Source organism: Thalassophryne amazonica, chromosome 22 (assembly GCF_902500255.1).
Source record: "Thalassophryne amazonica chromosome 22, fThaAma1.1, whole genome shotgun sequence".
In the NCBI taxonomy this organism is placed as follows: domain Eukaryota; kingdom Metazoa; phylum Chordata; class Actinopteri; order Batrachoidiformes; family Batrachoididae; genus Thalassophryne; species Thalassophryne amazonica.
Window position 1 is genome coordinate 9,198,553 of NC_047124.1, and position 27,175 is coordinate 9,225,727.

General features: G+C 41.6%; 1 protein-coding gene across 2 annotated transcripts; it reads left to right on the forward strand.

The window, feature by feature from the left end:
• Positions 1-224: 224 nt before the first annotated feature.
• kdm7aa (lysine (K)-specific demethylase 7Aa) lies at positions 225-25,324 on the forward strand. Of its 2 annotated transcripts, none has more exons than XM_034162954.1 (18): positions 225-362; positions 15,610-15,695; positions 16,152-16,269; positions 17,569-17,729; positions 19,604-19,745; positions 20,010-20,196; positions 20,379-20,541; positions 21,471-21,558; positions 21,649-21,755; positions 22,230-22,321; positions 22,428-22,514; positions 23,139-23,384; positions 23,522-23,649; positions 23,746-23,867; positions 23,966-24,060; positions 24,217-24,359; positions 24,434-24,792; positions 25,061-25,324. In XM_034162954.1, exons 1-18 carry the CDS (start codon positions 265-267, stop codon positions 25,147-25,149), a joined length of 2,511 nt encoding a protein of 836 aa, XP_034018845.1. In that variant the 5' UTR covers positions 225-264; the 3' UTR covers positions 25,150-25,324. The 2 variants fall into 2 exon arrangements, with proteins under 2 accessions (XP_034018845.1, XP_034018846.1); XM_034162955.1 differs by having other exon boundaries at positions 23,139-23,366.
• Positions 25,325-27,175: the final 1,851 nt, after the last annotated feature.

Consider the following 27,175-nt stretch of genomic DNA (forward strand, 5'->3'; position numbering starts at 1 on the left):
CATTAAAGTTATATTCAACAGAAAAAATACTGAATATGTGTTTGAGCTTATAACAAGCAAACACCAGAATTGTTATAACATCATTCTTTTTTTGGAAAACGCTTCTTTTGTTGGTGCGCCTACGCGTCGACTTGGAAACTGACGTCATTATTGCCGAGCGTGACGAACGTCGTGTTTCCTCGGCTCTGCTCTCGGGTTTTTCCGGACTGGTGATTTAAATCCCCGCCCCGCATCATTTCTGCGTTGTTTGGGGACAGTAGGAAGATGGCGGCGGCCCCGCTCTACTGTGTCTGCCGGCAGCCTTACGATGTGAGCCGGTTTATGATCGAGTGCGATATTTGTAAGGACTGGTTTCACGGCAGGTACGTAGGTTTCGATGATCTTAACTGATGTGGTGCTTTTGAGCAGTCGTACACAGTCGCATATTAAACAACGGCGACGGTTCTCCGATCGGTGTTGACTGGGAGCTAACTTAGCTTGCTAATGAGCTAACGGTGGGCGACGGGGCTTTTAAACCGACACGACTTCACCAACGAAAGTGGGGTTTAATTCTCTGAAACGGTCTTACATTCAACTCATTGTGTGGCCAGTAAGTCTAAAGTGAGTCACTCGGGTCTGTTGTTTGTAATTCTGACGAGAATTAGCGTTGTTGGAGCCTGAATAGTTTTGTATTTGGGAACGTGCGGGATGTCAGTCTGATCTCAAGATTATCAGGAACAAAATGATCCATAAAAGATCAATATGTATCTCTTCCTTACAGACACGTTAAATAACACTGTCAGTTAACGTATTACGAGCCAGTTTAAAACAAATGTTATTTAATTGTGTAACTTAATCATCTAAAGTCAATAAAAACCTAAACTCGTTCTTATTCAGCTTTAAACCAACAACTACTCTATTTTCCACGAACAATTTTTGTATGCGTGAGCCCTTTCTGTGAATTATTTTAATTTATTTTTGCATAAACTAATATTTGCATATATCTTGTGTGTGTTATGTAAAAAAAATAATAATAATAATAATAAATAAACGTTTTTCAATGTGTTTTATTGCAAAGCGACCGGGGAGAACAAGGAGCTTGTTTTGGTTGGGGTTTTGATTGACAGCTTGAGAAATTTAAATCCCCTTTCAAGTACACGAGGCACATGGCAGGGAACCCCTAGTGGCGGACAGAGGGATTATTTAAAGGTACAAGACATGCACGTGTGTTTTGTCTTGACAATGGTTTAGTGCACGTCTTATATGCTTTTGTGATGTTGTATCCCGATTACAAGTAGGTGAGTGGTATTATAAACACTTTTTATGATTCATGATGTGTGGGTGGCAGCTGTCAAAATCATAATGGAATTTTGCACTTGTGTAATTCAAACGTACTATGTGTTTGTGTATGTGTGGAAATGTCAGAGTTTAGTCATTCATACTTTAGTCCACATCCAAGATCGGCAAAGAATGACTGGATTTTGATTCTTAATCAGTTGTCATGTTCATAATTTTGGATCTCTTCTGATATGCACAAACTTTCTCTTTTTAAAATAAAGACAAAGACTATCCAAATGTTTACTTGAGGATTATTATACCACACGTAACTATGGTTGAAACAGCAGAAGAATTATTTTGAATATATTTAAGTTTGGTCTATTTGGGTGTTAAGATGTATTGATTTACACACCTTGGACCTTAAGCAGTAGACCAGCCCTAACATGTTTAGTCTCACCATGTTGGAATCTACTTTCAACCTATGAAGGTGTGAACTCTGGCTTGGTTGTAGTAAAATTATGCAGAGAGATAGGCCTTGGCTTGGGTATTTAATATTGTGTGATGTGCTTTCCAAGTGTTCTGCGCCAGGATTCTGAGGTATACCAGAATTCTCAAGGAAAGGTTATTGTATGGAAGAGTGGAAGTTGGGAATGTCCCAGTCTGATCTCAAAGATCAGTATCAGGACAGATCAAGGCCTATTTTGACTAATTGTTATCAGCTTCCTTTGACAGGAATTTCATCCATTATTCACAAGAGATTAATCTGCTGTTTTTGTTTTTTTGTTGTTTGTTTTTCATAAACACAATGACAGAGCTGATAGCAGTGACTTTATGGAATGCGTTCAGGCTCACGAGCAGTGAGTGAGTGTATTTCAGAAGCATGTTTATGCTCTGCTTTGCTTCAGATGTGCGCAATGTATTTTTGTCAGACGGCATGTCTGGCTTTGAGTCCAGTCCCATGGTCTTCTTCAGGCTCTTCAAAACATCTATTATACGAGGTCTACGTGGTCTATTAGATAATAAACCGACCCTTTTATTTTTTTAACTATATGGATTTGAATGACGTGCGATTCCACCAATCATGCTTGAACCCTCGTGCGCATGCGTGAGTTTTTTCACGCTTGTCGGTGAAGTCATTTCCCTGTGGGCAGGCCTTGAGTGAGATGTGGTCCTGCCCTCTCGGCTGAATTCCTTTGTTTCACACGCTGCTCGAGACGGCGCGCGTTGCTTTATCAACATTTTTTCTGGACCTGTGAGGAATATCCGAGTGGACACTATTCAAGAAATTAAGCTCGTTTTCGGTGAAAAGTTTAACAGCTGATGAGAGATTATGGGGTGTTTCTATCGGTGTAAGGACTTCCCACAGAGCAGGACGTCGTGCAGCGCTTCCAGGCGCCGTCGTCGGCCTGTTTCGACCTGAAAACATCCTAATTTAAGGCTTAATTCACCCAGGACGTTGTGAGGCTGGCATGAGGACTTTATGCGGACATTCCACTGTTTAAGGACATTTTTTAATGAAAGACGTGCGCGCAAATTCGCCGAGTCGTTTCCGTGACGACTCGGCAAATCTGTGTGCACCGCGACAGGAAAAACACCTCCGTGTTGAAAACCATTTGTAAAATTCAGGCGGCTTTTGATGGCTTTCAACAAGTGAGTAACTGAGAAATTGTTTAACAGCTTGGGCATATTCCAACTTGCCCGTTAAGGTTTCCAACGGAGGTGTTTTTCCTGTTGCGACCCCCCCCCCCCCCCCTCCTTGCGGTCGGGACCAGCCCGACACGTGACTCTGCCCGCACGTTCTTTCATTACAAAATGTCCGTTAACAATGGAATGTCCGAATAAATTCCTCATGCCGACTTCTTCTGAAAGTTCTCTGTTCTCTGACGACTTCCTGGATCAACAGAGCCTGAAATGTGGAAGTTTTCAACTTGAAACGGTGAGACGCTGCCGCCTCGAAGCGCAGATCGCCGTCAGGCACCGTGGGCCGTCCTTAAAGCGACAGTTACAGACCAAAATCTCTCATCAGCCGTTAAAATTTTTACCGAAAACCAGCTGAATTTATCGAATGGTGTCCACTCAGTTGTGCCTTACAGTTTTGAAAAAAATTTGATCAAACAAAGCAGCAGCCTCTGAGCCATTCCTAAACAATGAAAAAAACGATGAGAGGGTGGGCCACTCCTCACTCAAAGACTGGCCACAGGCGAATGACGTAACCGACAGGCGTGAAAAAACTCTCGCATGCCCACGAGGGTTCAAGCATGTCTGATGTAATCACACGTGATTCAAATCCATATGGTTTTTGAAAAAAATAATAAGGTCGGATACTTTTCTAATACGAGGTCTATTAGAAAAGTATCCGACCTTATTATTTCTCAGATACTCACTTGTTGAAAGCCATCAAAAGCCGCCTGAATTTTACAAATGGTTTTCAACATGGAGGTGTTTTTCCTGTTGCGGCGCAGACGGATTTGCGGCATCGTCACGGAACTGACTCGGCGAATTTGCCCGAACGTTCTTTCATTACAAAATCTCCTTTAACAGTGGAATGTCCGCATAAACTCCTCATGCCGACTTCTTCTGAAACTTCTCTGTTCTCTGACGATGACCTGGGTGAACAGAGCCTTAAATTAGGATGTTTTCAGCTCGAAACAGCCAGACGGACGCCACCTCCGACCGCGCCGCACCGATCCGCTTTGTGAGCTGTCCTTAAAGCGAAAGAAACTCCACAATCTCTCATCAGCCGTTAAACTTTTCACCGAGAACCAGTAGAATTTCTCGAATAGTGTCCACTCGGATATCCTTCACAGGTCCTGAAAAAATTTTGATAAAGCAACGCACGCCGTCTCCAGCAGCGTCGCAGACAAAGGATTTCAGCGGAGAGGGCTGGACCAGTGCTCACTCAAAGCCTGCCCACAGGCGGATGACGTCACCGACACTCGTGAAAAAACTCACACATGCGCACGAGGGTTCAAGCATGTCTGGTGTAATCGCACGTGATTCAAATCCACATAGTTTTTTTTTTTTATAAAACTGCCGGTTAGTTTTCTAATAAACCTCGTATTGTCAGTCTCACAGTTTGCTTCAGATCTTGTACTTTTTGTTGTCCAGCGAATTTTTGTTTGTACATAATCTTGTCTTCTACTACCTTCTTTCATGCCACACGTTTAACTAACATTACTGACACCTAGTGATCAGAAGTAAAGCGCTATAATCTTGGCAACCGCAACCCCCTTTCTTCAAGCCACATATTGCCACAATGCTTCAAGTGAAGCTGAAAAGAGCCCTATAAAAAATTTTTTTTGGATGGGGGTGGACTGTCCTCAGGATTCGGGCTCTTTGTCATGTACAGTCCAGTCAACTGTGTTGTCTCTGAGTAATTGTGTAATTACTACCGAATAGCGCTATGTAGCTAACCCCAAGTTCTAATTTTGTGAAGTGAATTAATTGAGAAAACAGCTCTACATGGATTAAAGTTTTATTTCAGGTCCTGCTACAAAGCAAGACCTGGCTGTCTTTGTGCAAATATTACATTTTAATCATTGACGATTTGACTCTACAGGCAGTCTTCTTGAGTTATTTGAATCTGCCTGTGTGGGCACATCTCCACAGCAACTGTTTATGAATACAATAATCTGTTCTTGCTTGTGTCGAAATGATGGAAGCTGTTGCGTAACCACATTAAGTGTGCTGCCAAAGAAGTTGGCGGCCAGATTTTGCGGTGTGTCTGAGCCAGAAAAGACTGTTTGTCTTGTGCCAGCAAGAAGGAGAACAAATGTTGGAGCTTCCCCATCTGATGATGAATAAGCAGAAACCCACATCCCAGCTCCAAAATCAGCCACATCCCTTCTGACGCTGCTGGTCATCAGGAAAAGGATATCTTTGCCTGTGGATGATGGTATGCTGGTGGAGTGGACGGCATACTGCGCCTCCATTTGTGCTAGTTAGCAACATTGTGTTGCGTTCTCGCTCACCTGTATATCTCAGCATCTTGATGGATTGGCACCAAGATTGCATGAAGTCTCAGCGTGGTATTCAGAAGAGTGTGTGGAAAGTCAGCCCAAATGATTCCCCGTGGAGACTCATATTCTCAGAACTATCAATATATTTGCCAATTCTCCTGCGGAGCCGCTTATGGGAAAACACTTTATTAAATTTGTACTGGAATTAAATTCAATGTAAGGTGAAGCTTTGGTCAAACTAAGCTACTAAATGATAAGTTGGCCTGGGCAGTAATTTAATAGTATCATGCAGTGCAACGTGCCACGTTTTCCCTGAATCCAAACTAAGATTTACACTATGTTGTGATTTGATATTTGTGAAATGGGAGCATACTCTGTATGAAAAGAGAAACTCTCTGAGCTTGTTCATAATGTTATAGTCAATCAATGGAAGAAAAAAAAAAATCACAAATACATGAGAGCGAGTGTTAAATCGCCAACAAAATGAAGTGATACCTTGTGTACAATGGATACTTGATCTAATCTGTCAACTACATGTAAGGTATATGTAATAAATGTATAGGTAATGTAATGGAGCAACAGAGTTCATTGTTGTGGGGGTTGGTTAACTATTGAGGAGCAGATTTGAAACATTGAAACAGTCCATATTAAACTGTTGGTCAAATAAGGTAACTAGTAAAGGGGTAATATTGTGCAAAATCATGTTATGTGTCTGCGTTTTATGTGTTTTATGGTTTTATTATTGGTTGGGAGTGCACTAGTCTCAAAAGTGATGTTGCATCAATTTTTCCTGTTTGCTATCCTAGAAAAACACTTTGACGTGTAAAGTGGGAGTTTCTACATCACACAGCAATACCACTAATTTGTTTTATACTTGCGTTGATAAATAAATATAATGAAACAAACCTAAGGGTTTAAACTTCAACAAAATTTAAGTAAACTCTATTCTTTATGTACTCTCTATTTCTGCAAATTAACAATGTCCAATGGGAAAAGCCAAATTGTGTTTCTCTGTTTCTGGATTACATAGTGTTCAGCAGTGATTCAATTCACAGAATATACCATGGTGGTGTTGTCAGGCGCTCTGTTCATCTTGTTGTCTGGTTCACGGTTGGTTTGTTGGGGTGCCGATAGGCCGGAGGTTCAGTAGGACAGAATGGATGATTGATGGGAGCTCTGATGAGCCAAGTTCAATGCATGATCCGTCAATGTCGTCCAGAGTGTGAGCACACTGAAGAGAGATGGATAGCCTCTGCAAAGTGCTTTTTTTGGTGTTTACACTAAGTGGATGGATGAGTGGAACGATTCTGTTGAAGGAGATGTTTCAGCTCATCAGTTGAGGTGACTGATAATTTCCCAAAGTAAAGAGAGGCCCCGTAGCTCCTGTTAAAACTGATGTTTACATTCATTATCACTTGGTGCCAGAGATATTGTATGACTTCAGGGTAATTGGGGTTGTTTAACAGTCAATAGTGTTTCCTCAATTCAAATTATATTTCATGAAGGTAATTAAGGCACTTGAATCAAAATCTTCAGTTTAATCATGGTAAATGAAATAATTCTCCCCAGAAATGAGTGAGGATTGGGGCATTTGGGTGTAAATTATGACATTTTATCATGGAACAAAAATGATTTATTAGGTTTGTAATTTCTGTTTTGTTGTCATATCGGTCATGAAAACTTCAAGTTCAAACTTTTTTTTTTTTGGCCTATTCTACCTTATAGTCAAACATAAATTTTTTCCCTGTGCAGTATTTATACAAAGGTCATTCAAGCTGCTGTTGTATACTCCTACAGACAGCCTGTTTGTCAAGCAAAGACAAAAATCCCCTACATTCTCTGCAAAAGCGAGTTGATTTGCAGCACTTTCAACAGTATTTGCAATTTCCCAACTCGGACATTCCTGGACAGCTGCCACAACTCTCACATGTTGAATGGTCAGATGTGTGGGTTTGTCTGCATGTCTGGCATTCATCCAAAGGTGTGTGTTGAACTTTTCATTTCACACTACTTCTGCTGTACATTAAAATAAAAGATTGTATCATGAAAATGAGGAATATGCTGAAGCCATTGACCAGTTTCTTCATTTAATATGATCGTTTCTGAGAGAGAACAGTTTTTTGTCCCATCTCATCTTGCAGGCAATTGAATACACTGTACATATGGGGGTTGTTATAACTTTAAAGGCACAGCATAGTTCAAAAGCCAGCCATAACACAACACTCTTTGTTATCACAGAAATGATGGCATTACATGAGCATACTGAAAGACATATTTACCATTTTTCCTTTGATTGTTACTGATGTCTTGTATCATTCCAAAGATGAAATTGTGAATAAACTTTAGCCTGCATCTGAAAGCAGAATGCGCACCTCACAGTTGCCCATTGCATATGTGACACTGCAGATGTCAGGCTATAAACAGGCTGTCTGGTAAACTGTTACAGCGTTTTGGTGAGGCATTTGGTGTTTCAGTTGAGGAGCATCACCTCCTTCATTAAGAGCTGATAGAAATGCTTCCTAGACTGGACCACTTGCCACCATTTTTTTTTTCCCAGGAAACGACATTTTTGAGTAGAAGTTGGTATCCACTCTCTTTGGATGGAGTAAACTCTCCTGAATCTTGGAAAAATGGATACCATCTCAAATTTTTTTTTTTTCATTGGAAAAACGTACTTAGAAATGTATCCCTAAATAGTCATCGTATTTCAGTGTTTCAGCCAGTGCCCTCTGCTAATGATGTTGTCCGGCATGTGCAATGTGATCTTATATTGCTGCCTCAGTTTTAAATATTGTTTCAAAATGTTTCCACATATCAAGTTTGCATTTGTGCAAAAGCAGCAGGACATGATCGATATCTGAGTGACAGTACATAAAATGTGTTCTCTCAGCAGCAAACATGCATGTTATTATGTGGCTGTAGAGTATTTGTCTTTAATTCTTATTTTGGTTTAATTTGTCTTTTGGGCTAATGTTCATTTATGTGTTGGTCATGATTTAAAAAAACATAACTTGGACATCAGAATACATGCACCGTTTGTTAGTAGTTTGTTCCTTTATAAGTGGTATTCCGTGACCACTGTTAAATCAGTAAATTACAAACATCAGTTATAACTTCTTAATGAAATGGCATAGAACATGTAGAAGTGACATTGTGTTTACTTGACATTTTAAGAGTAATATGATTTTTGTCGTGACGTCATTCAGGAAAATGCATAGAAATGTTGAACGCTTTACTTAAAATTTGTTGTTTACCTGCCGTGTACGTTTCTTGTCCATTTAGAAGCTAAAAATAAAAATGTTAATTTGGTATCCTATTTTTTTCATGAACTGGACCATTTGAACAAGTTAAAAATAATACTGATATACTTCTACGCAAAAATGTCCTGTTAACCTTTTATAAAGCCACTTATCATAAATTCTGTCTGGACCATCGCTCCATTTGTATAATAACTTAAATCTCATTGCCAGACATGCAGAGAAGATTGATCTACAAACTAACCAGTAAATTTCTTAACTAATTTGTTTCAACAGTCTTCCATAAGACAGTTATTTTGTAGGTCTTGCCTCCTGCACAGAGGGCTTCAAGAAAACTTTAACTGAACACATGTAGGTCCAGGAGTCTGGAGGCGGGTTGACCTGCACCATAAGTAATTATGTTGTTAAAACTCCCTGGAGCTCTCTGACTCCCCATAAACAACAAAGTGATCCTCTTTTGTTGTTTTCCAGCAGACTACAGAGAGACCACAGTCTCTTTCAAGCTGTAGCCACTACAGTTTTTTTTTTTTTAATAGACATTTGGCTTGCTAAAAATGATTTATGCATTCAGCTCATAATGACAGATCACTACCAATCTGTCAGAGCTCAGTAGCTCTAATGCCTCTGTGCGGGTACAGCACTGTGTATGTAAGCATTGGCTGAGTGCATTTGGAAAAGAGCCGGAAAAGTCAGGTGTTCCTCTGGGGCAGATAAAGATAGCCAGGTGTGTTTAACTGCAGTCATCCACTCTTCTTTTACCAGCCATCCATTAGGGATCTGCTAATTCCCTAATGTAGGCGTGTCGCTGGCCCATGCAGAATGGTTATTTAGAGCTTAAAATAATGACAATGCCCGCCTCCAGCCTTTCTGTCCCTGTACTGATCATTGAGGACAATGAACCCCTCACAGTGCATGAACTAATGAATAAGCTCTCTCAGTCTCACAGGAAGGCGTTCCCTGATGAGGAAATGGAGTGAGAGGGGCTGTTGATGGCCAAGTGCACGTATCTCCTCTCACTCAGGATGGGATGTTTTGTTGGATAATCTACTGCAGTGCTAGCTAGATGATGTTTTGTTTGCATCTTTATAGGACATAGACTACATGGCCTGTTGTCAAACGACAAATAACATCTTCTTTCTCAAAGTGGCGTCTGATTTTATCGTGTTTAGTTGTCTCCTGTCTATCCAGCATTAGCTGTTTACATGACGCATAGTAAATAACCTGCTAATGATTGAGAAACATATAAACTTGTTAATCTGAATGGAATATAGCTGATTAAGAAATTTTTAGCACCTATTAGCTACATAAACTCTTGTTCAGTCTGCTCACTATAGGTGGAACTTTTCTCCACATGCTCACCACTTGTGTAGTTATGCAGTGGACAGGAAGATCTGTCTTCCTTCGTACCTCTGCTGGAGAAAGAATTAGAAATCTTTCCGTATTTTGATGGTGAGAAACTGAATGAGGAGTTGTTCTGTAATGTAGATGAACCATCAACCGCTATTGTAGGCGCTCATCAATACAGTGCAGCAGATAACTGAAACAAGCCTTCGAGTGGTGATGCAAACACCAAATGTGGCACAAATACTCCTCAGGTATTACTCTTCTGACAAAATGGACTGGCCATTTGAATTTTCAATAGGCTGCCAGGAAGGGGTCAAATTGATGAATTACACAGGGGTCAAACTTTTTAAAATAATCCAGTCATACTGATCTACATTATTTGTCTGATCATAAAGATTCCAAAAAAAGTATAGTTTGGACTATCTGTGACTGAATGTTATGGAGTTATGTGGTAAAAACATTAGGAATGGTGACAAAGGTCAATTTCAGTTTGTACAGGGGTCAAAAGTTAAAGATGCTCCAGTTTTGGTAAAGTGGTGCAAATTATTGGTTGAACTAATAGGATTAATAAATAGGATAGTTTTGACAGTGTTGAATGCTTGGTCTCCAATGTAAAGGTCAAACAATGTCAACGTCCATTGGCTTCTATGATGTGACGTGTTACCCCGTAACATGATAACTAAGCATGACCCAACTATTCCTTTTTAAAACCAATAATTTGCATCACTTTTTTTTTTTTTACCAAAATTGAAGCGCCTTTAACTTTTAACCCCTCTACAAGCTGAAATTGCTGTTTTTACCCCATACCTCCATAACATTTAGTCATAGATTGTCCAAACTATAACTTTTTGGAATCTTTATGTTCAGACAAATAATGTGATGTAGTTTTCAATATGATTGGAGCATTTTTAAATTTTGACCCCTGTGTAATTCTTCAATTGACCCCTACCCGGCTGACTATTAAACATTTTAAGTGGCCAGGCCGTTTAATCAAAAGAGTAATGTTTAAGGAGTATTTTGTGCTGACTTTGATGTTTGCATCATCATTTGAAGGATTCCTCTCTAAATATTCTGTTATCTGCTGCACTAAGTTTGGTCTGAGGTGGAGGAAGTGGTGAAAGTAACAAGTGCAGAATAAGATGGTGTGATTCTGCTGCTTTTTTTTTTCCTGTTATTCTAAAGACTGACCAGGGACAAAGACTGCAAATTAGCTGAAGCTACATGTCTTATTTGGATCACATTTTCCCATTTTCTGTGGCAATATTGTTTGCATCATCCTTTTTAAAATAAATTTTAAAAAATGGTGCTGTGGTTTCACCAGCAAAACTAGAACAATTGCAGTCAGGTTGACTATAATGCATGGATCCGTTTGTTGAAATGAGGTTGTGTAGGTTAACAGGAACTGCTTTCTGCACGTCAAAACAGTCTGATTATATTTAATCCATGTAAATGCATATCTATCATGTTACTTTAATGATGCACGTGGAGTCATTGATTTAAATAATTCCATTTTGACTGGATTCCATTCTGATTAGAACCCTTCCTATAAGTGTAGCTACTGATTGCTTTCCAAGAATAGGATTCAGTTTTTCACAAACCGCCTGCACCCACGCCAGCACAGTCAGGATGTAATAGATCATATCAAAGCAACACAGAACAATAGCCCACTGCTTTGCCTGCGTTCCCCTTTCACTTGTGTCGTGTCTCCATCATGTTTTCTCTCCACACGTTCACAAGCTATAATGCGCATTTAATCAGGTCATCATTGCACACTCAGTGGCACAGTACCCTAATTTCCCATAGTGACATCACATAAAGGAGCATATCAAAGGAGAGGATGACGAGGTCACCTTAACTCTGTGGCTTGTTTGAGCTGAGCACACTTTGCTCTCACAAAAAAAAGGGGGGGTGGCTGTGACTCATGCTTTCCTCCAGCAAACAGCCACAAGTTTTAATCAAGATTCCTGACACATGAGCAAAACCTAATAGTGCAGCCAGCACTGAAGTGCTGTATAGTGTTAGTGCTTGTCATCTGTTTCTTCATGTGCAGGAGCAGTTCTGCCTTTTTACGTTTTTGTTTTGAATGACATGTTATGAGTTATTATAGGCAAAACACTTGGACTGTTTGCCAGGGGTGGAAAGTAATTTTTTTAAAGATGTTACTTTGTGTTACGGGGAATCGTAATAGGCATTTCCTCTTGCTCCAAACAAAGTTTGGCTTGAGGGTTATTAGAATACATTGCTGCAGCTATCAGTCATCATATTATGGTGAAGCATAGCTGCAGTTCTAACATGGCATTCACTTGGCACCTTTTCTAAAATGAATTGTGGCGGTTTTGTCAAGCTTCAGCCTGGACACATGACATCTTGTCAAAAAAATGGTGGAGGAATTTTTGCAGGAAAACACAAGAACATATTACAAGAGAAGCTACTCTTGAGTCGCAGTCAAAAGAAATGTCCAACTAACTTCACGAACAGGCAAAACAAAAATACCAGAACATTATACAAATCTAATAGATTTTTACCCAGAAGAACTTTGGAGCCTTGATTGCAGTAACAGTTCATTGTGTTCGTGCATAGTGGTAGAAGCCTTTTGACATGTGTAGCCATTTATTTACTGTGAAGCTTTAAATGCACCGCCATGATCATCTGTATGCTCTAAAACGAATGATAATACCTGGTTATTTTATATTCTTTTAGTACAGCCGGACTGCTGAGACTCAAATTCGCACAAGCTCACTGCTTTCTGAATAGTTAATGACCTGAGGGTTTATTTCCTTTGCACTATCCTGCAGTTCCTCTTTAGATCAAAGCTGATGACATGTAAGGGAGATTGTGTCATCACCCATCGTTTTAAACTATGCTACTACAATGAAGCAGGATTGAACTTTTTGAAGGTTTAAAGAAGATAAATGCTTTTGCCTCCATTTTTAAATGATTATTTTCATGTCTTGTGGAATACGTCCTGTTGGTGTTGGTGGTGTTTGGCATCTGTCATAACTGGTCCAAGTGAAATTTCAAAAATAAAAACAATAGCAATTGCTTAAACTGATCGCAGACCTGAAAACTCAGATTAGCCCAGACATCGATTTGAGGGCTTTTGCATTGCCACCAAGACCTTTTTGAGGAACTGAAAACATTTTCATCAAAGTTGACCATTTGCATCATGGGTTCAGGAATAATTTCTGAACAATCCTTTCTTTAGTACCTACTCCATAGGAACTGTCATAACACATTACAACCATATTAACTTGTTCACTATGAAGTTGGTTTGATATTCATTAATGCTTGCACCACCATTAAGCCAAGCCCACATTTCCACCAACTGGCCACAGAGTCTTTTTGCATAAATAAAAAAATCTATGCCATAACCTCCTCGTAACATGGACACACGGTGACTGGCTTCTTTTTAAGATTGTTGTAAAACTTCTCTTTGTCAGTGTTCTTGCAGTATTATGCAGTTTGTTTTTCTGTGTTTTGCCTTTAAGCCCTTCCTGGGATTCAGATGAAATCCACATTTTTCTGACAGTTAATTTCGGCACTAATACATCATTATACACAGAGGTTCTTATGTGTGCTACCTCTCTACCACTGTGAGTACTCGTAAAAGTATTTGATGGTCTGTATTCTTGAGTTGCTCAAACATGCAGCTTGGCTTCTTCTCCCCTTCCCGTGATCTCTGGTTTCCACTCAGACAGAATTGCATCTCTGTTGCTGTTTAGTTCTTGCTGCTCTGGAATGGGGCTGAGGTATGCGAGACTGGAACCGTGTGTTGTTGCATGTGGTTTGGCTGTAGCAGGACGGTCGGGGGTTGCAGTGGGAGTGTCGGGAAACGGTGGAACAAATGAAAGTCTGTGACAGATGTTACTGTGAGGTTACAGGCAAAAAAAGATGTCACAAGTGACCTCATGTCATTCTTTTTAACAGGCTAAGAAATATGCTGGAAGCATTCACAACTGGCAGCACATCTCTTGCTTCACTCTTGAATATCAGTAGGTTCAGGGCAAAGGTCTTCCCGTGAACCTAAACTGTATCTTGCAGTTTATCAACCCGCACTGGGTGAGAGTACCATATGACTGATAAAAGGTGTGTGTGTGTCCATCTGTCCAGAGCATATATATATATATATATATATATATATATATATATATATATATATATATATATATATATATATATATATATATATATATATATATATATATATATATATATATATATATATATATATATATATATATATATATATATATATATATATTTTAAAAAGGAGGATCATAACAATAAGAAAATTGCTGAACCTGATGGTCAAGTTCTTTCATCGTCTTTTGGAACCAAGTGTCCATTTCGCTACCACACTGTCCCATTCCGTCAGTCTCTAGGCTTGTCATATTTTCTGACACCTGTACATCTGATGTTCTTTCTCTATACTGTCTAGGTTTTCACTGATTCTTTACTTGGCCTCTTTTCTTTCAAGTTTTCATTTACTCTTTTTATTCTCCTCCATCTATATTTGGACTTGTTCCACGGTGTTGATGAGGCATGTTTCTGTCATTGTTGAGTCCCATTAAATTAGGCACAAATTTGATCGCTGCACAATTCATCATGCCAATGCATCCCGCTTTGTCCCACTTGACGCCACACTATATAAAATAATCATTTTGTAGACGACACATTTGCTCTCAGAACTTGCCTGATGAAACCATCCTCTCATCGCTCCAGAGAAATTATCTACAGCTGCAGGTTGTCTCGTGCGTGTCGTGGGGCGGAGAACGCATTGGGAATCTTGTCTCAAAGGTAATTATTTATAATATATTGTAATGGATTGGTAAAACAGCTGCATTTTCATTCCTCCTCATGAGTTAGATAATGTATCTGTAAAACTGTTTATTATAGATGTAACATCTCGTCATAATCGTTCAGATGCCCCGCGCACAATGAAACGCGGCGTTTTCAAATAGGTTGCGCAATGTTCACGACTAGTTTACAAAATCCATGTGTGCTAGAAGTTTTGAACATTTTAAAATTTTCTTTGCGCACTGGCACGCAGCCACGCACAGTTTACGGGGAGTTTACTCATTGCCACGTCAGATTGCGTACCAGTGCAGAGATCAAATTCATGCAAGTCTCAAGGTGGATATTGATCCCAAATTAACAGTCTTCAGAAAATTTCCATTAATTTCTCTGCGTCCTGTCATTTAAGGAGAAAGAGCAAATATAAAATATGCCTTGCTTGTGAGAGATTTAAACCTGTAATTTCTCCAGGTTCTTTATGTAATTTACTGCCCCTTACAAAGAACCACATCGATATATTCCTCATTTTGAATTTATTGAAGGTCACGTTGAAAACCAAGCCTGGGTCTTCACAGACAGGCACCATCTTGTGAAAGACCAAGATGTCTTACACAGCATTTTTATACAATGCAGGCGTTACAGTGGGTGTGGTTTAGTCTATATGTTACTGGCTCTCACAGATAGGGGGAGCCCTCCCTGTAGCTGATACTTGCACATGTGTGATGGAAGTGAAACTTAACTCTTATGTTTAAACTTTAAACCAGATCTCAGACTTCCAATCAGATAAAGGCAAATACTTGATCACTAACATAAAATAAGGAATTAGCACAGATATTATCGAACAAACCGTTTACCTAAAAGGCACAGGTTCTTTTTGTGTTTTCACTCTCTTCCCCTCTACACCGGGAGGTAGATATGTGCTGTATTCTGAACTTTGTTTGAACATGTTGGAAATGGTGTGAACGTGTTGTCACACTCCGTCGCCTGTTTGTCTCCAGCTGTGTGCAGGTAGAAGAGCATCATGCTGTGGATATCGACGTGTACCACTGTCCCAACTGTGATGTTGTACATGGACCCTCCCTGAGTGAGTAATTCTGAATCTTTAGTGGCATATTTAATTTATGAATTCCCCCCTCCATGAACTCCAACACAAAATATTGTCCTCCTCCATTTCTGCCTTGTGTCTATCTCTCACTCCTTTCAGTCGTTCCCCTCCCACCGCCTGTCTTTCTATGTTGGATTGATTCCAAGGGGGACAAAAAGCCGCTCTCTGCAGCGATAAAGTCTGCTGGGGGAGAGTTGAACGGGTCAGCTTGAGAACCCTCAAGGCAGACATTAATAGGCTAATTGAATGCTGTTGTAAGCCCTCCACTTTGATTGGACAAACCCCTCCATCTCTTATTTCCGAGGGTCTGAAAAGGCCGCTATGTCCTCGTGAACAGTAGTGGACGTGTGCAATTTGCCACTTTTTGGGGTGGAAAAACAGCTCGGAAAACTAGCATTTTGCAGCCGACTGAAACTTAGTCTTTCTTTCCGGCAGTGAAAAAGCGCAACAACTGGCATAGACACGATTACACAGAGCCGGATGATGGAAGTAAGCCAGTGCAGGCTGGCACCCCAGTGTTTATCAGGGAGCTCCAAAACAGGACATTCCCCAGGTAGGTACAAAGCACTGATATCAGTAGGTACTATTTCTGCATTGCCGCTAGCACTTGTTAATCATGGTTCAAACAGGAAGATCAATAAATGTTTTAATGTTCACGTAGATGGGTATTTGGACAGCTAAAAAAAAAAGTCATTTTTGCCTTTGTAGACCACTACAAGAGAGTTGAAATGACAAAAAAGCCGTTTTTAATGTTGACTTAAAGTCTTAAATGGTTTTAACAAAAATATGATATCAGTTTAGGAATTACAGCGATTTTTATATATGATCCCTCCACTCTGAGATTGTCCCAAAGGATATTAAGGACTAGGGATGGGACGACTAGTTGTAATAGTCTACTACGACTAGCTAACATCCAACTAGTCAACTATTTTTTATTAGTTGAGTAATCAAAAGCCATTTATTAAGTTAATTTAATCCGTAAAAGAATAGACCTTGGAGTGTTTGAGTGAGTTAGTCGGGTCAAACAGGTAGTCTATGCCTAGTAAATGAATGCAGGTATTGTCTTCATGCTGGTGCTGTTTTTTTTGTATTTGTGATTTTGTGCTTATATTTGTCAAAATAAATGTCACATTTCAGTTTCACCATGAAGATTCAAAATTGGTTTAATTCATTCAATGTCAATTTATAGTCCTCAACTAGTTGATGTCTAATGGTACCTGATTAGTCGACTATTGATTTTTCATTAATCATCCCGGCCCTATTAAGTGATTTTCCTCCCCTAGTCTGACAGGGATTTGAAGTGAGGATCCGCTGATCTCCAGTCTTTAACTACTAGACCATCACCTCCCCAATCATCTGTTCAGAATTCTGCCATCATCTACTATAGCAGGCTTCTGCGAAACAGTACATTCTTTCACTGTCCAAATACTCATGTATCAGAGTGCACATGCTGGAGAGTCTTCATATTCACATCCTCCTCCTCTTCCCATTTGAGCAATCGTTGATGGAGGCTTATTTGCGTCATTCCACCAACTGTCCAGGTTCTTTCAGGAATTAGTTGGCAATCGCCCAAGTAAGCTGTGGCAGCCATGCTTGTCTGTTTGGGCCACAACAGTCGTACCACATGACTGTAATTATTAATTGTGACCACACAGCTGGCAATACAACACCCACTCTTGGTGGGGTACTGCTTTGGAGTTGGGGCCAAACACAGATGGTCTCAACTCTCATTTGAGTTTGCTATGACATGAGATTTACCTTTCTGGATAAAACTTCTTCAGACTTAATGACTGCTGCTATGTTATTAATGCGGCATTACATCATATTTACTTAACATGTTGTGATGTTTCAGCGGGGAGGACATTCTGATCCGAATGAAGGGTGAGCAGGTAACACGTCGCTACCTGGAAAAGCACGGCTTCAAATACCCCATAAAGGTCACTGAGATGGAGGGCCTGGGGCTGAAGCTACCGCCCTCTACTTTCTCTGTCAAAGATGTGGAGCAGTATGTGGGTAAGCACACTGCAAATCAAAACAGACCACGTTGTAGTCAGCTGCATCAAGTTCACAAAAGTGCACGCCAGTTTCCATCCTACAGTAGGCGAAGTCTGACTGAAGGCCTGTGAACGTCTCAGCATCAGCCAGCAAAGTATAAATCAACAAGCAGGCGCCGTCTGTATGCCAATATGAACAGGTTTCCAGGTTCATGGGGTTTTAATCCACTTATCAGACACCAGGCTGAGCTTTCACTGCCCTCTCATTGACCATTACGCTTCCATATGGAAAAGGCCTGCCACTTCCCAGCTCCTCTTACAAGCCCATTACCCAACCCGCTGTTGTTTTTATCATTAAGTTCAAATTACAGACTCCCTCTCTCACTTTATCTTCCTCTCCCATGCCCCATTGAGCATTAAGCCAGGGCACAGGTGTTGTAACTCGACACGCGGGCCCCGGTTACATTTCTTAGCAGAGGACTGGTAAGTGGTTCACGAGCACCAGGGGCACAGTACTGATAAATGTTCAGTGGAAGGGTTATCCAGGCACTTTTTTTTTCCCATAAAGACGGCCTGCACTGTACAGAATTAAACTCACATTTTAGTTTCTGGAGTTAACCAACACGGTACCTGAGATGGCGTGTTTGGAGATGTGCTGTGGCTAAACATAGATTGAGGCCAAAAACAGGCATTGAATAAAGGACTTCCTCCTCCTTTCACCTGCCCGCGCTCCGTTCAGAGTGTGCTGCAGTAGGTACAGCCTGGCATAGGCACTCACAGCGGTGAACCTGCTGTAACTCCAGACGAACTCCTGCTCGACTCCAGATAACTCTTTGAAAAATTTGAACTTGTTCTCACAGTTGTGCGTTTAGCCGACCTCTCTCACCTTGTTCCGAGCAGCACACAGAATGCCCCCCCACCCCCGAACTTGGCCCAGGTATTTGAAATGTATATTATCTTGAAATTATACTTCCAGATTATATTAGAGCCAATTTACTGGATAAAGTCATGATTTAAAGCAGATTTTCTTGATTGAGAGAAGTCGGGGCTCAAGGACGCCACGTTGAAATGTTTCTGACTTATGAGAGCAATTACCTTCAATTAAAGACCTAATTAGCATAAGTGGTTGTTGTAATAAATCATTTTGATGATGGTCGTGGTGTCGCATGAGCACTTTCTGAGGTGGTTCCGTTTGGCGGTGTGCTGTGAAAGTGGGAACCTCCGTCCTTGTGATGCATTTTAAGCTTGGCAGGCAGTTTTGTCGCTCTCCGTGTGACTGGCTGCTTTCGCTCCAGCTGTTCCTCGTCAATAGACGCAGGCCAGCTGGGCTTGTAGAGGTGCCTGAGTGCAAGTGCAAGTGCACGTATGCATTTGTTTGAGAGAGCGTGCATGCAAAAGGGGTAATAAAAAGGGGCGTGGGAGGAGTGTGTGCAGTGGGGAGGGCAATACAACAGCCAGCTGTCTTGTTCCACACACTGAGCTCCCGCTTCCGGCCTCACAAGTCACAGCAGTGTGATTTGTAGCATCCCAACTGTTTGGCTGCTTTCTGCGACTGCCTTCTTTTCCTTTTTAGTGTCTGTTTTTGTCTCTCGCTCTGTTATTCTTGTTTCACACCACAGTCTACATCTCCCACGCGTGCACAGACATTAAACGCAGCAGCCCTCTCACCTCGACTCACTTCCTGTCCTCAGGGACCGGCAGTCTGGACACATTGACAGATTGCCTCACTTATCTCCTTGCGTAGCCCCTCCCCACGCTGCCGTACCGGTGCCACTTTCCTCCAAGGCCAGAGCTTCAGCAGGCACTCTGTCCTCTGAGTTTGCCAAAGAATCTCACAAGTTCAGTATGTTTTTGATGCAATACGACAATTAAAAAGAGTTCATTTTAACATAGGTGGCGACAAAATCATTGATGTGATCGACGTGGCTCGGCAAGCAGACAGTAAGATGAAGCTCAGCGAGTTCATCAAGTATTTCACCAAACCCCATCGACCGAAGGTCCTCAACCTCATCAGCCTGGAGTTCTCAGACACCAAGTAAGCTCCGCCGCCATCTTTATTCAGCGTGTCGGACGTATCGACTCATAAACTTGGTCCTGTGACAGGTCAGAAAATGTTTAACTATAATGAATTTAGTAGATAAAGATGTCTGATTCTTAGTGTTTTAGTAGCATTTATGTGACATAATTACATATTTTGAGCATCACTTCAACCATTTGACTTTGGGCGAACGGGGCAGTTTGTGGCCGTTGCTTTCTGCTGGAGCAGCATTTGTGACTTTGTCCTGCCGTCACCCCTCAGAATGTCAGAATTGGTCATGGTTCCCGACGTGGCTCAGAAGATGTCTTGGGTGGAGAACTACTGGCCAGATGACTCCTTCTTTCCCAAACCTTTTGTGCAGAAGTACTGCCTGATGGGAGTTAAGGACAGCTACACCGACTTCCACATAGATTTTGGTGGTACCTCTGTGTGGTACCATGTTCTCTGGGTAAGCCCCATGCGACCTTAAAAACGGCTCAGGAAGGAGGTGAACCGTAATTGATGCAAGTCAGCTGTTTGTTTGTCAGTGTCGCTGCACGTGCAGCTGATCTGCACGCAGCTTGTCGAATTTCTCAAATCATTTCCCAGAGCAGCCGAGGCGTTTGCTCAGGATGTGCTTCTGCTTTACAGGGTGAGAAGGTCTTCTACTTGATCAAGCCCACTGCGGCCAACCTTGCACAATATGAGGCATGGAGCTCGTCGCCCAATCAGAGCGAAGTCTTCTTTGGGGACAAAGTTGACAAGTGCTACAAGTGTGTTGTGCCCAAAGGAACTACTCTGCTCATCCCCACAGGTCTGCATTCATGCCTTTGATAGGATGTCTCTGTATTTTTGTCCGATTTCATTTATTTGTGCAAGGAAAGCATACAATTACATTATGCTCATTGAGCAGAGATGTTTGTACCAGATTATAGCTGCAACAGCTAATTTCCATCTGTAGTCCTTGAGGGTCAGGGGGATACACATAGGGCTATTAAATACATCACAACACCTACAAAATATATCTGAAACTGTCCTGCATCTCTGCCAAAGTTTATCACTGTGAAGATAAAATGTCAGTTTTTAATTATTATAGAAAATTAGTGGAACCAGAGGATTTGTGTGACATGATGAAAGCAGCAGTTCCCCCCACTTGGCACTTTTTTCCAGTTCTGCTTTGTTTCTTGTTTGATGTTTGTTTGATCGTCAGAGTAGCATCAACTGAGCTAATGCTAATGTCTCCAGTCAAACTGCTGGACTTTCTAAGCCGACGGGAGTTCCTTTTCCCTCCCCACCCCCTCACGCAGACTGACAAAGCTCACTTTAGCCCCCTAACCGCTGGATGTCTTCAGTTAGACCAGCAGCCACACTTTTTTTTTTTTTTCCTTCCTGCAGGGGGGAGGCAGTATTGTAAAGAAAACAGAGACTTAAGCATGGGTCAGATGTCAGCGTAGGTCAGTTAGCCAGTGTGTTATCAGGCCTGTCCATCACTTCTCTGCCCCCACATAAGACTCTGCTTTCTCTCCCTTCATTCTCTGATTCTCCCTGTGTTTGTGTCTGGGATAAGATTTAGGGTTTTTTTTTTTTTCCTTCTTGTTTTTAAATGCATTTGTGTGTGTGTGTGCGTGTGCATATGCATATGGTAGAATGTTTTCTCCAACATGATTGTCAAATTTGACCAGTTACCTTCTTTTAACAATTCCGTGTTGCTGTTGCTGAATAAACCTCTGTCGCCCCCTGCAGGCTGGATCCATGCCGTGCTCACGTCTCAGGATTGCATGGCATTTGGAGGGAACTTCCTTCACAACCTCAATATTGGCATGCAGCTCAAGTAAGGATGTGCCTGACGTTTTAAAGGGTTATATTTAGTTCATCACTCAGCGTTTTTTTTTTTTTTTTAATAATATTTGTTGGTTCGTAGGTGTTATGAAATGGAGCGGCGTCTGAAAACCCCTGACCTCTTTAAGTTTCCTTACTTTGAAGCCATATGTTGGTATGTGGCCAAGAACCTACTGGAAACCCTCAAAGGTGAGAGATGAATGTCACACTGGGAAAAAATGTGTTAAATGTGACCTAAACATTTTGTATGTCAAATATGTGGATATAAAAAAGGGGTGTCTGTAGGCAGTTCTACAGCAACAGAATTCAGTGATTGGTAGCAAAATCTGGCCATATTTTTAGGTTACCATTGGGGGGGAGGAAAAATTGGTGTGATTATAATTCTGTTACAGTAAAATTTTATCATAGAAAAGTTTATTATATTTGAGTAACTTTTTTTTTTTTTAGAGCAGGGTTGTCCATTGATGTAGTGATGCTACTGTAGCTTTTGTATGATGTCACAGGTTAAATTCCCCACTTTAACAGCAGCATGGAGACGACATATCTGCTTATCGACACTTCAAAGTGTTTTAAACTAAATGTCTTTTTTCCTCAATTTGGTCATCTTGGGAAAATTAGCAAAGTGATGTTTGACTGGTTTAAAAATTTTTTTTCCTCTTTCAGAGCTACGAGAGGACAACTGTCCACCTCCAACCTACCTGGTGGAAGGAGTCAAGGCTTTAATTTGTGCGCTGAAGACCTGGTTGAAACGAGAGGCAAGTGTGCTGCAGTGTTCTCACGCTCACCTAAAAAATATCTACAATCTAACCGGTTATTTAACCAAAGCAGAGCTCCTGTCTGAATGCGGTTTCCCTTCCGCAGGTGTCTGAGCCCACCAGTGAAGTACCAGACAATATCAGGCCCAACCATCTCATTAAAGAGCTGACCAAGGAAATCCGCCACCTGGAGGTAAGGAAGGCCAAGGCGGGAACAATTCAAAACCTTTATGCAGCTTGTGATCCTGAACTTATCCAGAAAGCCAGCTGGACTGCCTGTAATTTTAGAACAGAGATACATCCCAGAAGCACATGGTCTATACCCTTGATAAGCCTGCATGTCAAGGTCACAGTTGACCACAAATGTTGTGTAGCACACAGTTCTAACTGCTGCACAACCTGCACGCTTCTGGAAAACCTGATGTTTTATGGTATGTGCAGCAATATTACAGCCTCCTTGGAAATGCAAAGCATGTCAAAAGTCATGGCGGAGAGGGGAAAAAAAAAAAGAAGAAACATTTTTTAACATCTAGATAATTCAGCCACAGTTAAAACACAAACACATCACGGTAACAGAGTGTCCCGCTTCACCACAAATACCCTCTGAGGTTTTCCAAAGTGAGAACAGTTTCAAACCGGGATCTTCAGGGATGTAAATCTGTGAAAGTGAGAATGAGACTCAACACAAGGTGCTTGGGATACTGCAGGTATCGGTAAATGTTGGTTTTTGCAGTGTCTTTCTGACTAACCAACGATGGACTGAATAGATTTCAAATCTCTTCCTTCTACTTTGATGTGTTACGTCATTTGGCTGCAGGAGGAGCCGGCTATCGGTGCGAAGCCAGTGAAATCTCAGGGAAGTGGGTGTGTCGTCGGATCCGCCGGGTCCAGCGCGAGCGGTGTTACTCGCTCCACGCTGGAGAAGCTGTGTCAGGCCAGACGGGCACGAAGGGCAGCCAGACGGCTGAGAGAGCAGCAGAGACAAGTGCCGTCCAACCTGGACATCTTGGAGCAGCACACCCGGGAGGTGCTGAGGAGGCTGGAGGTGGGACCGCTCGAGGAGGCGAGTGCCAACAAACATCTTAGCAACATGTTTGCTTGTTTCTACATAACTCAGTTTGGAAATACCAGAATGCAGCTTTGTAACTCCTCCCCCTCTCAGTACATGTTGAGTAAAGTGTTTTGATTTTTAACGTCCAGGATCCAGCATTCTGTGCAAAGGTTCATGGGAAGCTCAATAAAGTATCAACAGCTTCAGCAGCAGCAGCTGCAGAGTCTTTGGAGGACAACCACCTCCGTCTGATGCTGGTCAACGGCAGAATCATCAGGTCAGAGCTTGGTGCCGTTTTCAGTAAAGCTCAGCGGCGTTCACATGTAGCATCTTCATAAACATTCAGAAACTGTATTTTTGTGTGTGCTTGCAGAGATATGAGGCGGCCAAGCAGCAGTCCAGTGAAGCTGGAAGGAGAGAGGTTCTCTGTAGGTCACAGCCCAACAAAGATAAAGTCTGAGAGGACACAAGACTGTGGAGAGCACCCCGGCACAGGTTCAAAAGACTCACTGAAAGCAGGCACCTTCACAAAAGTCTCCACAGGGAGAATGACCTTCATCATGATGTGCTTTTCTGTTTTTGTTTTCCTGCAGGGCATCTGGAGAGAGTGAAGACAGAACTCAGGGAAGAAGTCTCAGGAGACTCCAGTGTGTCAGACGTGGAGTCAGATAGTGATTCTCCCACAGAGGTTTTTTTATTTATTTTTAATCGCAGTGTCGTATTTGACGTAGACACAAATGGAGATTGGTCTGTTTGTAAGATTGTCCCTAAACTCCACAACTGCACTTAAACTAGGTTTGCAGGATTTCATGCTTTGATCAGTATGGCATCTTTTCCAATGTAGCGTAAGGTGTCGTCTTCGTCCTCATCGGACGACGATACAGACAGTTCCCAGGAGGAGGAGAGAAGCTCATCTCAGCAGAAAAGTTCAGGGCACACCACGGAGCTGGACCAGAAACTCAGGCACAAACACAAAACACTGAAACGGTCAGTAAAACAAAAACAGCCCGGCTGCATTTTTGCCAAAGTTGGTAAATGTTTCCTGTGTGTGCGTTCTGCAGCCAATGTCCTACCTCACCCAGCACAGAAGAGGCCATTCAGGGGATGCTGTCCATGGCTGGTCTGCTGTGCTCCTCCAAGCAGGAGAAGGTAGCCTCCTCCCAGGAGCCCTGGTGGGCCAGCCCCAGCCAGTGCCCCCTGCTGGAGCAGAGGGCGTTGGCGCAGCACCAACATCGAATCCAGGGGGACAAGAGCCCCATGGACAGCCAGGGCAACAGCAGCAGCGAGGCCTGGGACAATCATGGGCTTCCCAGCCCAGAGCCAGAATACCAATACTGTGACCCCGCTATGTCTCCCCCGCTGCACCCCTCCAAGAGGCACGCCCCCAACCCTCCACCAATCAGCAATCAGGCCACAAAAGGTTTGGATTTTTTTTTTTCCTTCCTTGATATTTTAAATGCATGAGGTGAAAAAGGATTAATGAAGGACACATATGTGAGAAATGGTCACTGATAAATAGAAGACGAGCAGGATAAATGTGGGTGGATAAAGAGCAGCTACTTTCTATTAAAAATAAACTGAAATCCAATCACCTCTGTGCAGAATTGTAGACTTGCAATATAAAACATACAAATCAGTTTTTTATTATTATTATTTTTTTTTTAAATCTAATATGTCTTGTTTTTCAGGCAAACGTCCCAAGAAAGGAATGGCCACTGCCAAACAGAGACTGGGAAAGATCTTAAAACTCAACAGACACAGTCGGGTCTTTGTGTAAGGCTTTATTTATTTTTTTTTTTTTTAGGGGGTGGGTGTATAAAAAAAAACAAAAAACAAAAAAAAAAAAAACCTGCAGTTGACCGGTCAGACACGCTCACTGTGCATGTTTAGGAGACAGGGTAATCAGATTTGAAATGGGCGAGTGCACGACTTCACTACAAGCACACAGAAGAGGAGGGAGCGCACTGAGTTTTCTGCTGCAGCTCCAAGGGGCATTCAAACAGAATTAAGATGTGACTTCTAAACGCTGATGCTTGCAGAACACCCCCCCAAACCCCACCCAGCTTTACAGTGATCTGCCAACCGTAGGATGGAAGAGCAGGTGACACTGGGAGGAGCCGAGGTGCTCAGGAGGTGAACTGATTTCAAAATGGTGCTTATTGTATTTTTCTCCCTCCCCCCCCCCCCTCGCTTTTTGTTTTTTTTTTAAATCTCAATCACACCAGCAATAATGACGTTAAGGAAGTGAGAGGCAGCACTTTGGGACGGCCTTCAATCCCCCCCCCCCCGGCCTCAGTCGAGTTGTTTTTCTTTTTGTGGGACAAAAGAAAATCATCAGGTTAAAGACTTTAATTTGCAGATTATTTTGCTGATGTCCGAAAGTGCCGCCTCTCGGAGAATTTGAAATGAGTTGATCGGTAGGTCTAAAAAAAAAAAAATGAATGACTCATGTTGTCTAATTTATTTCTTGTTTTTTTTGTGTTTATTTTATGGATTCTGATTGATGTATTTATTAATTGAAAGAGAATGATTATTATATTTTGACCCCAATCTTCAGCTATTCTGAGGGTATTACTTCATAGGATTTCTTTTTTTAATATCTTTAACATATGTTTTGTAAATGTGGATGTTTTTAGAATCATGTGATCGCTTGAGTAGATGGAGGAAAAAAAATTTGACTCTTTACCAAGGTGAGTAGATCCTGAGTTCGGTTTTCTTTTTTTTTTCTCTCCAAAGAGAGAATAAGTTTGGTTGTACATTTTGAACTCAAATGACAACTTACACATCTGCTACTACTATCAACATCTTATTTTTATTCCCAAGTGTGCAGGATTGTTGGGGGTGTTGTGCCCCATATTTGTGCAGTGCTGAGGTTTAGTTTCTTGATAAAGAATGCAATCAGATTAAACCCAACAACCTTTTGGTGAGTAGACAACCAACTCTGCTGCCTGAGCTGCGGTCGCCCAGTCAGGTTTTTTTTTTTTTTTAATGTATGTATAGGAGGATGGCACCTTCCATTTTAGCTAAAGATTTTTCTGAGCCACTGTGGTCTATCCAAAGTCGTCCTTGTCTTCAGAAGAAACGGACGTTTGAGGAACATTAGCAAAAAAAGAAAAAAGCTAAACTTGTCTCTAAACTCCAGTGACGTGCTTTGCTCAGGATGCGCAGTTCTTCACTCTCAGGGAATGATGCCATAGACGTAACATTTGATCAGCCACCAGCTCTCTCTCACGCTTCTCCCTGCGTCTGCTTCTGGTTTCTACTTTTTCACATTGGCGTTCAAGGATGAGCTTTGACCAGTTGTCCATTTTAGGTTTCCAACATGCATTTGCATCTTCTGTACTTCCAGCTCAGTGTTAAATACTATTTGCAGTAACATTTATAAAGTAAGGTATCCAGGCTGACTGTTGTTGCCAAGTAGCTTTAGGGGAACTCGGAACAGCGTTAGACTCTGAACGTTTAGCTCAGGTCCACTGGTCGTGCACGTGGCCTGCGAGTTACTCATGTGGGATTTCGCATAATTTCGGCACACACACGAACAATTTAAAAACATGAGTGTTAATCACATTGCCAGTCTTCTTAACTTACACTACACTTTAACTTTTGAACTCTTTGCATGTTGGCTGATGCCTGCAGGCAGGGTTTGTATTAAGCCGTCAATCATTGTGCCCACCTGACCCCCCTTTTTCCTTCCACACACAGCTCTCTTTGCTATTTGTTCTGTGCATTGGATCTTGGAAAAAAAAAGTTTTGGTTGCTTATGATTTAAGATACACAAACACTGGCTAACTGTGACACTGTTG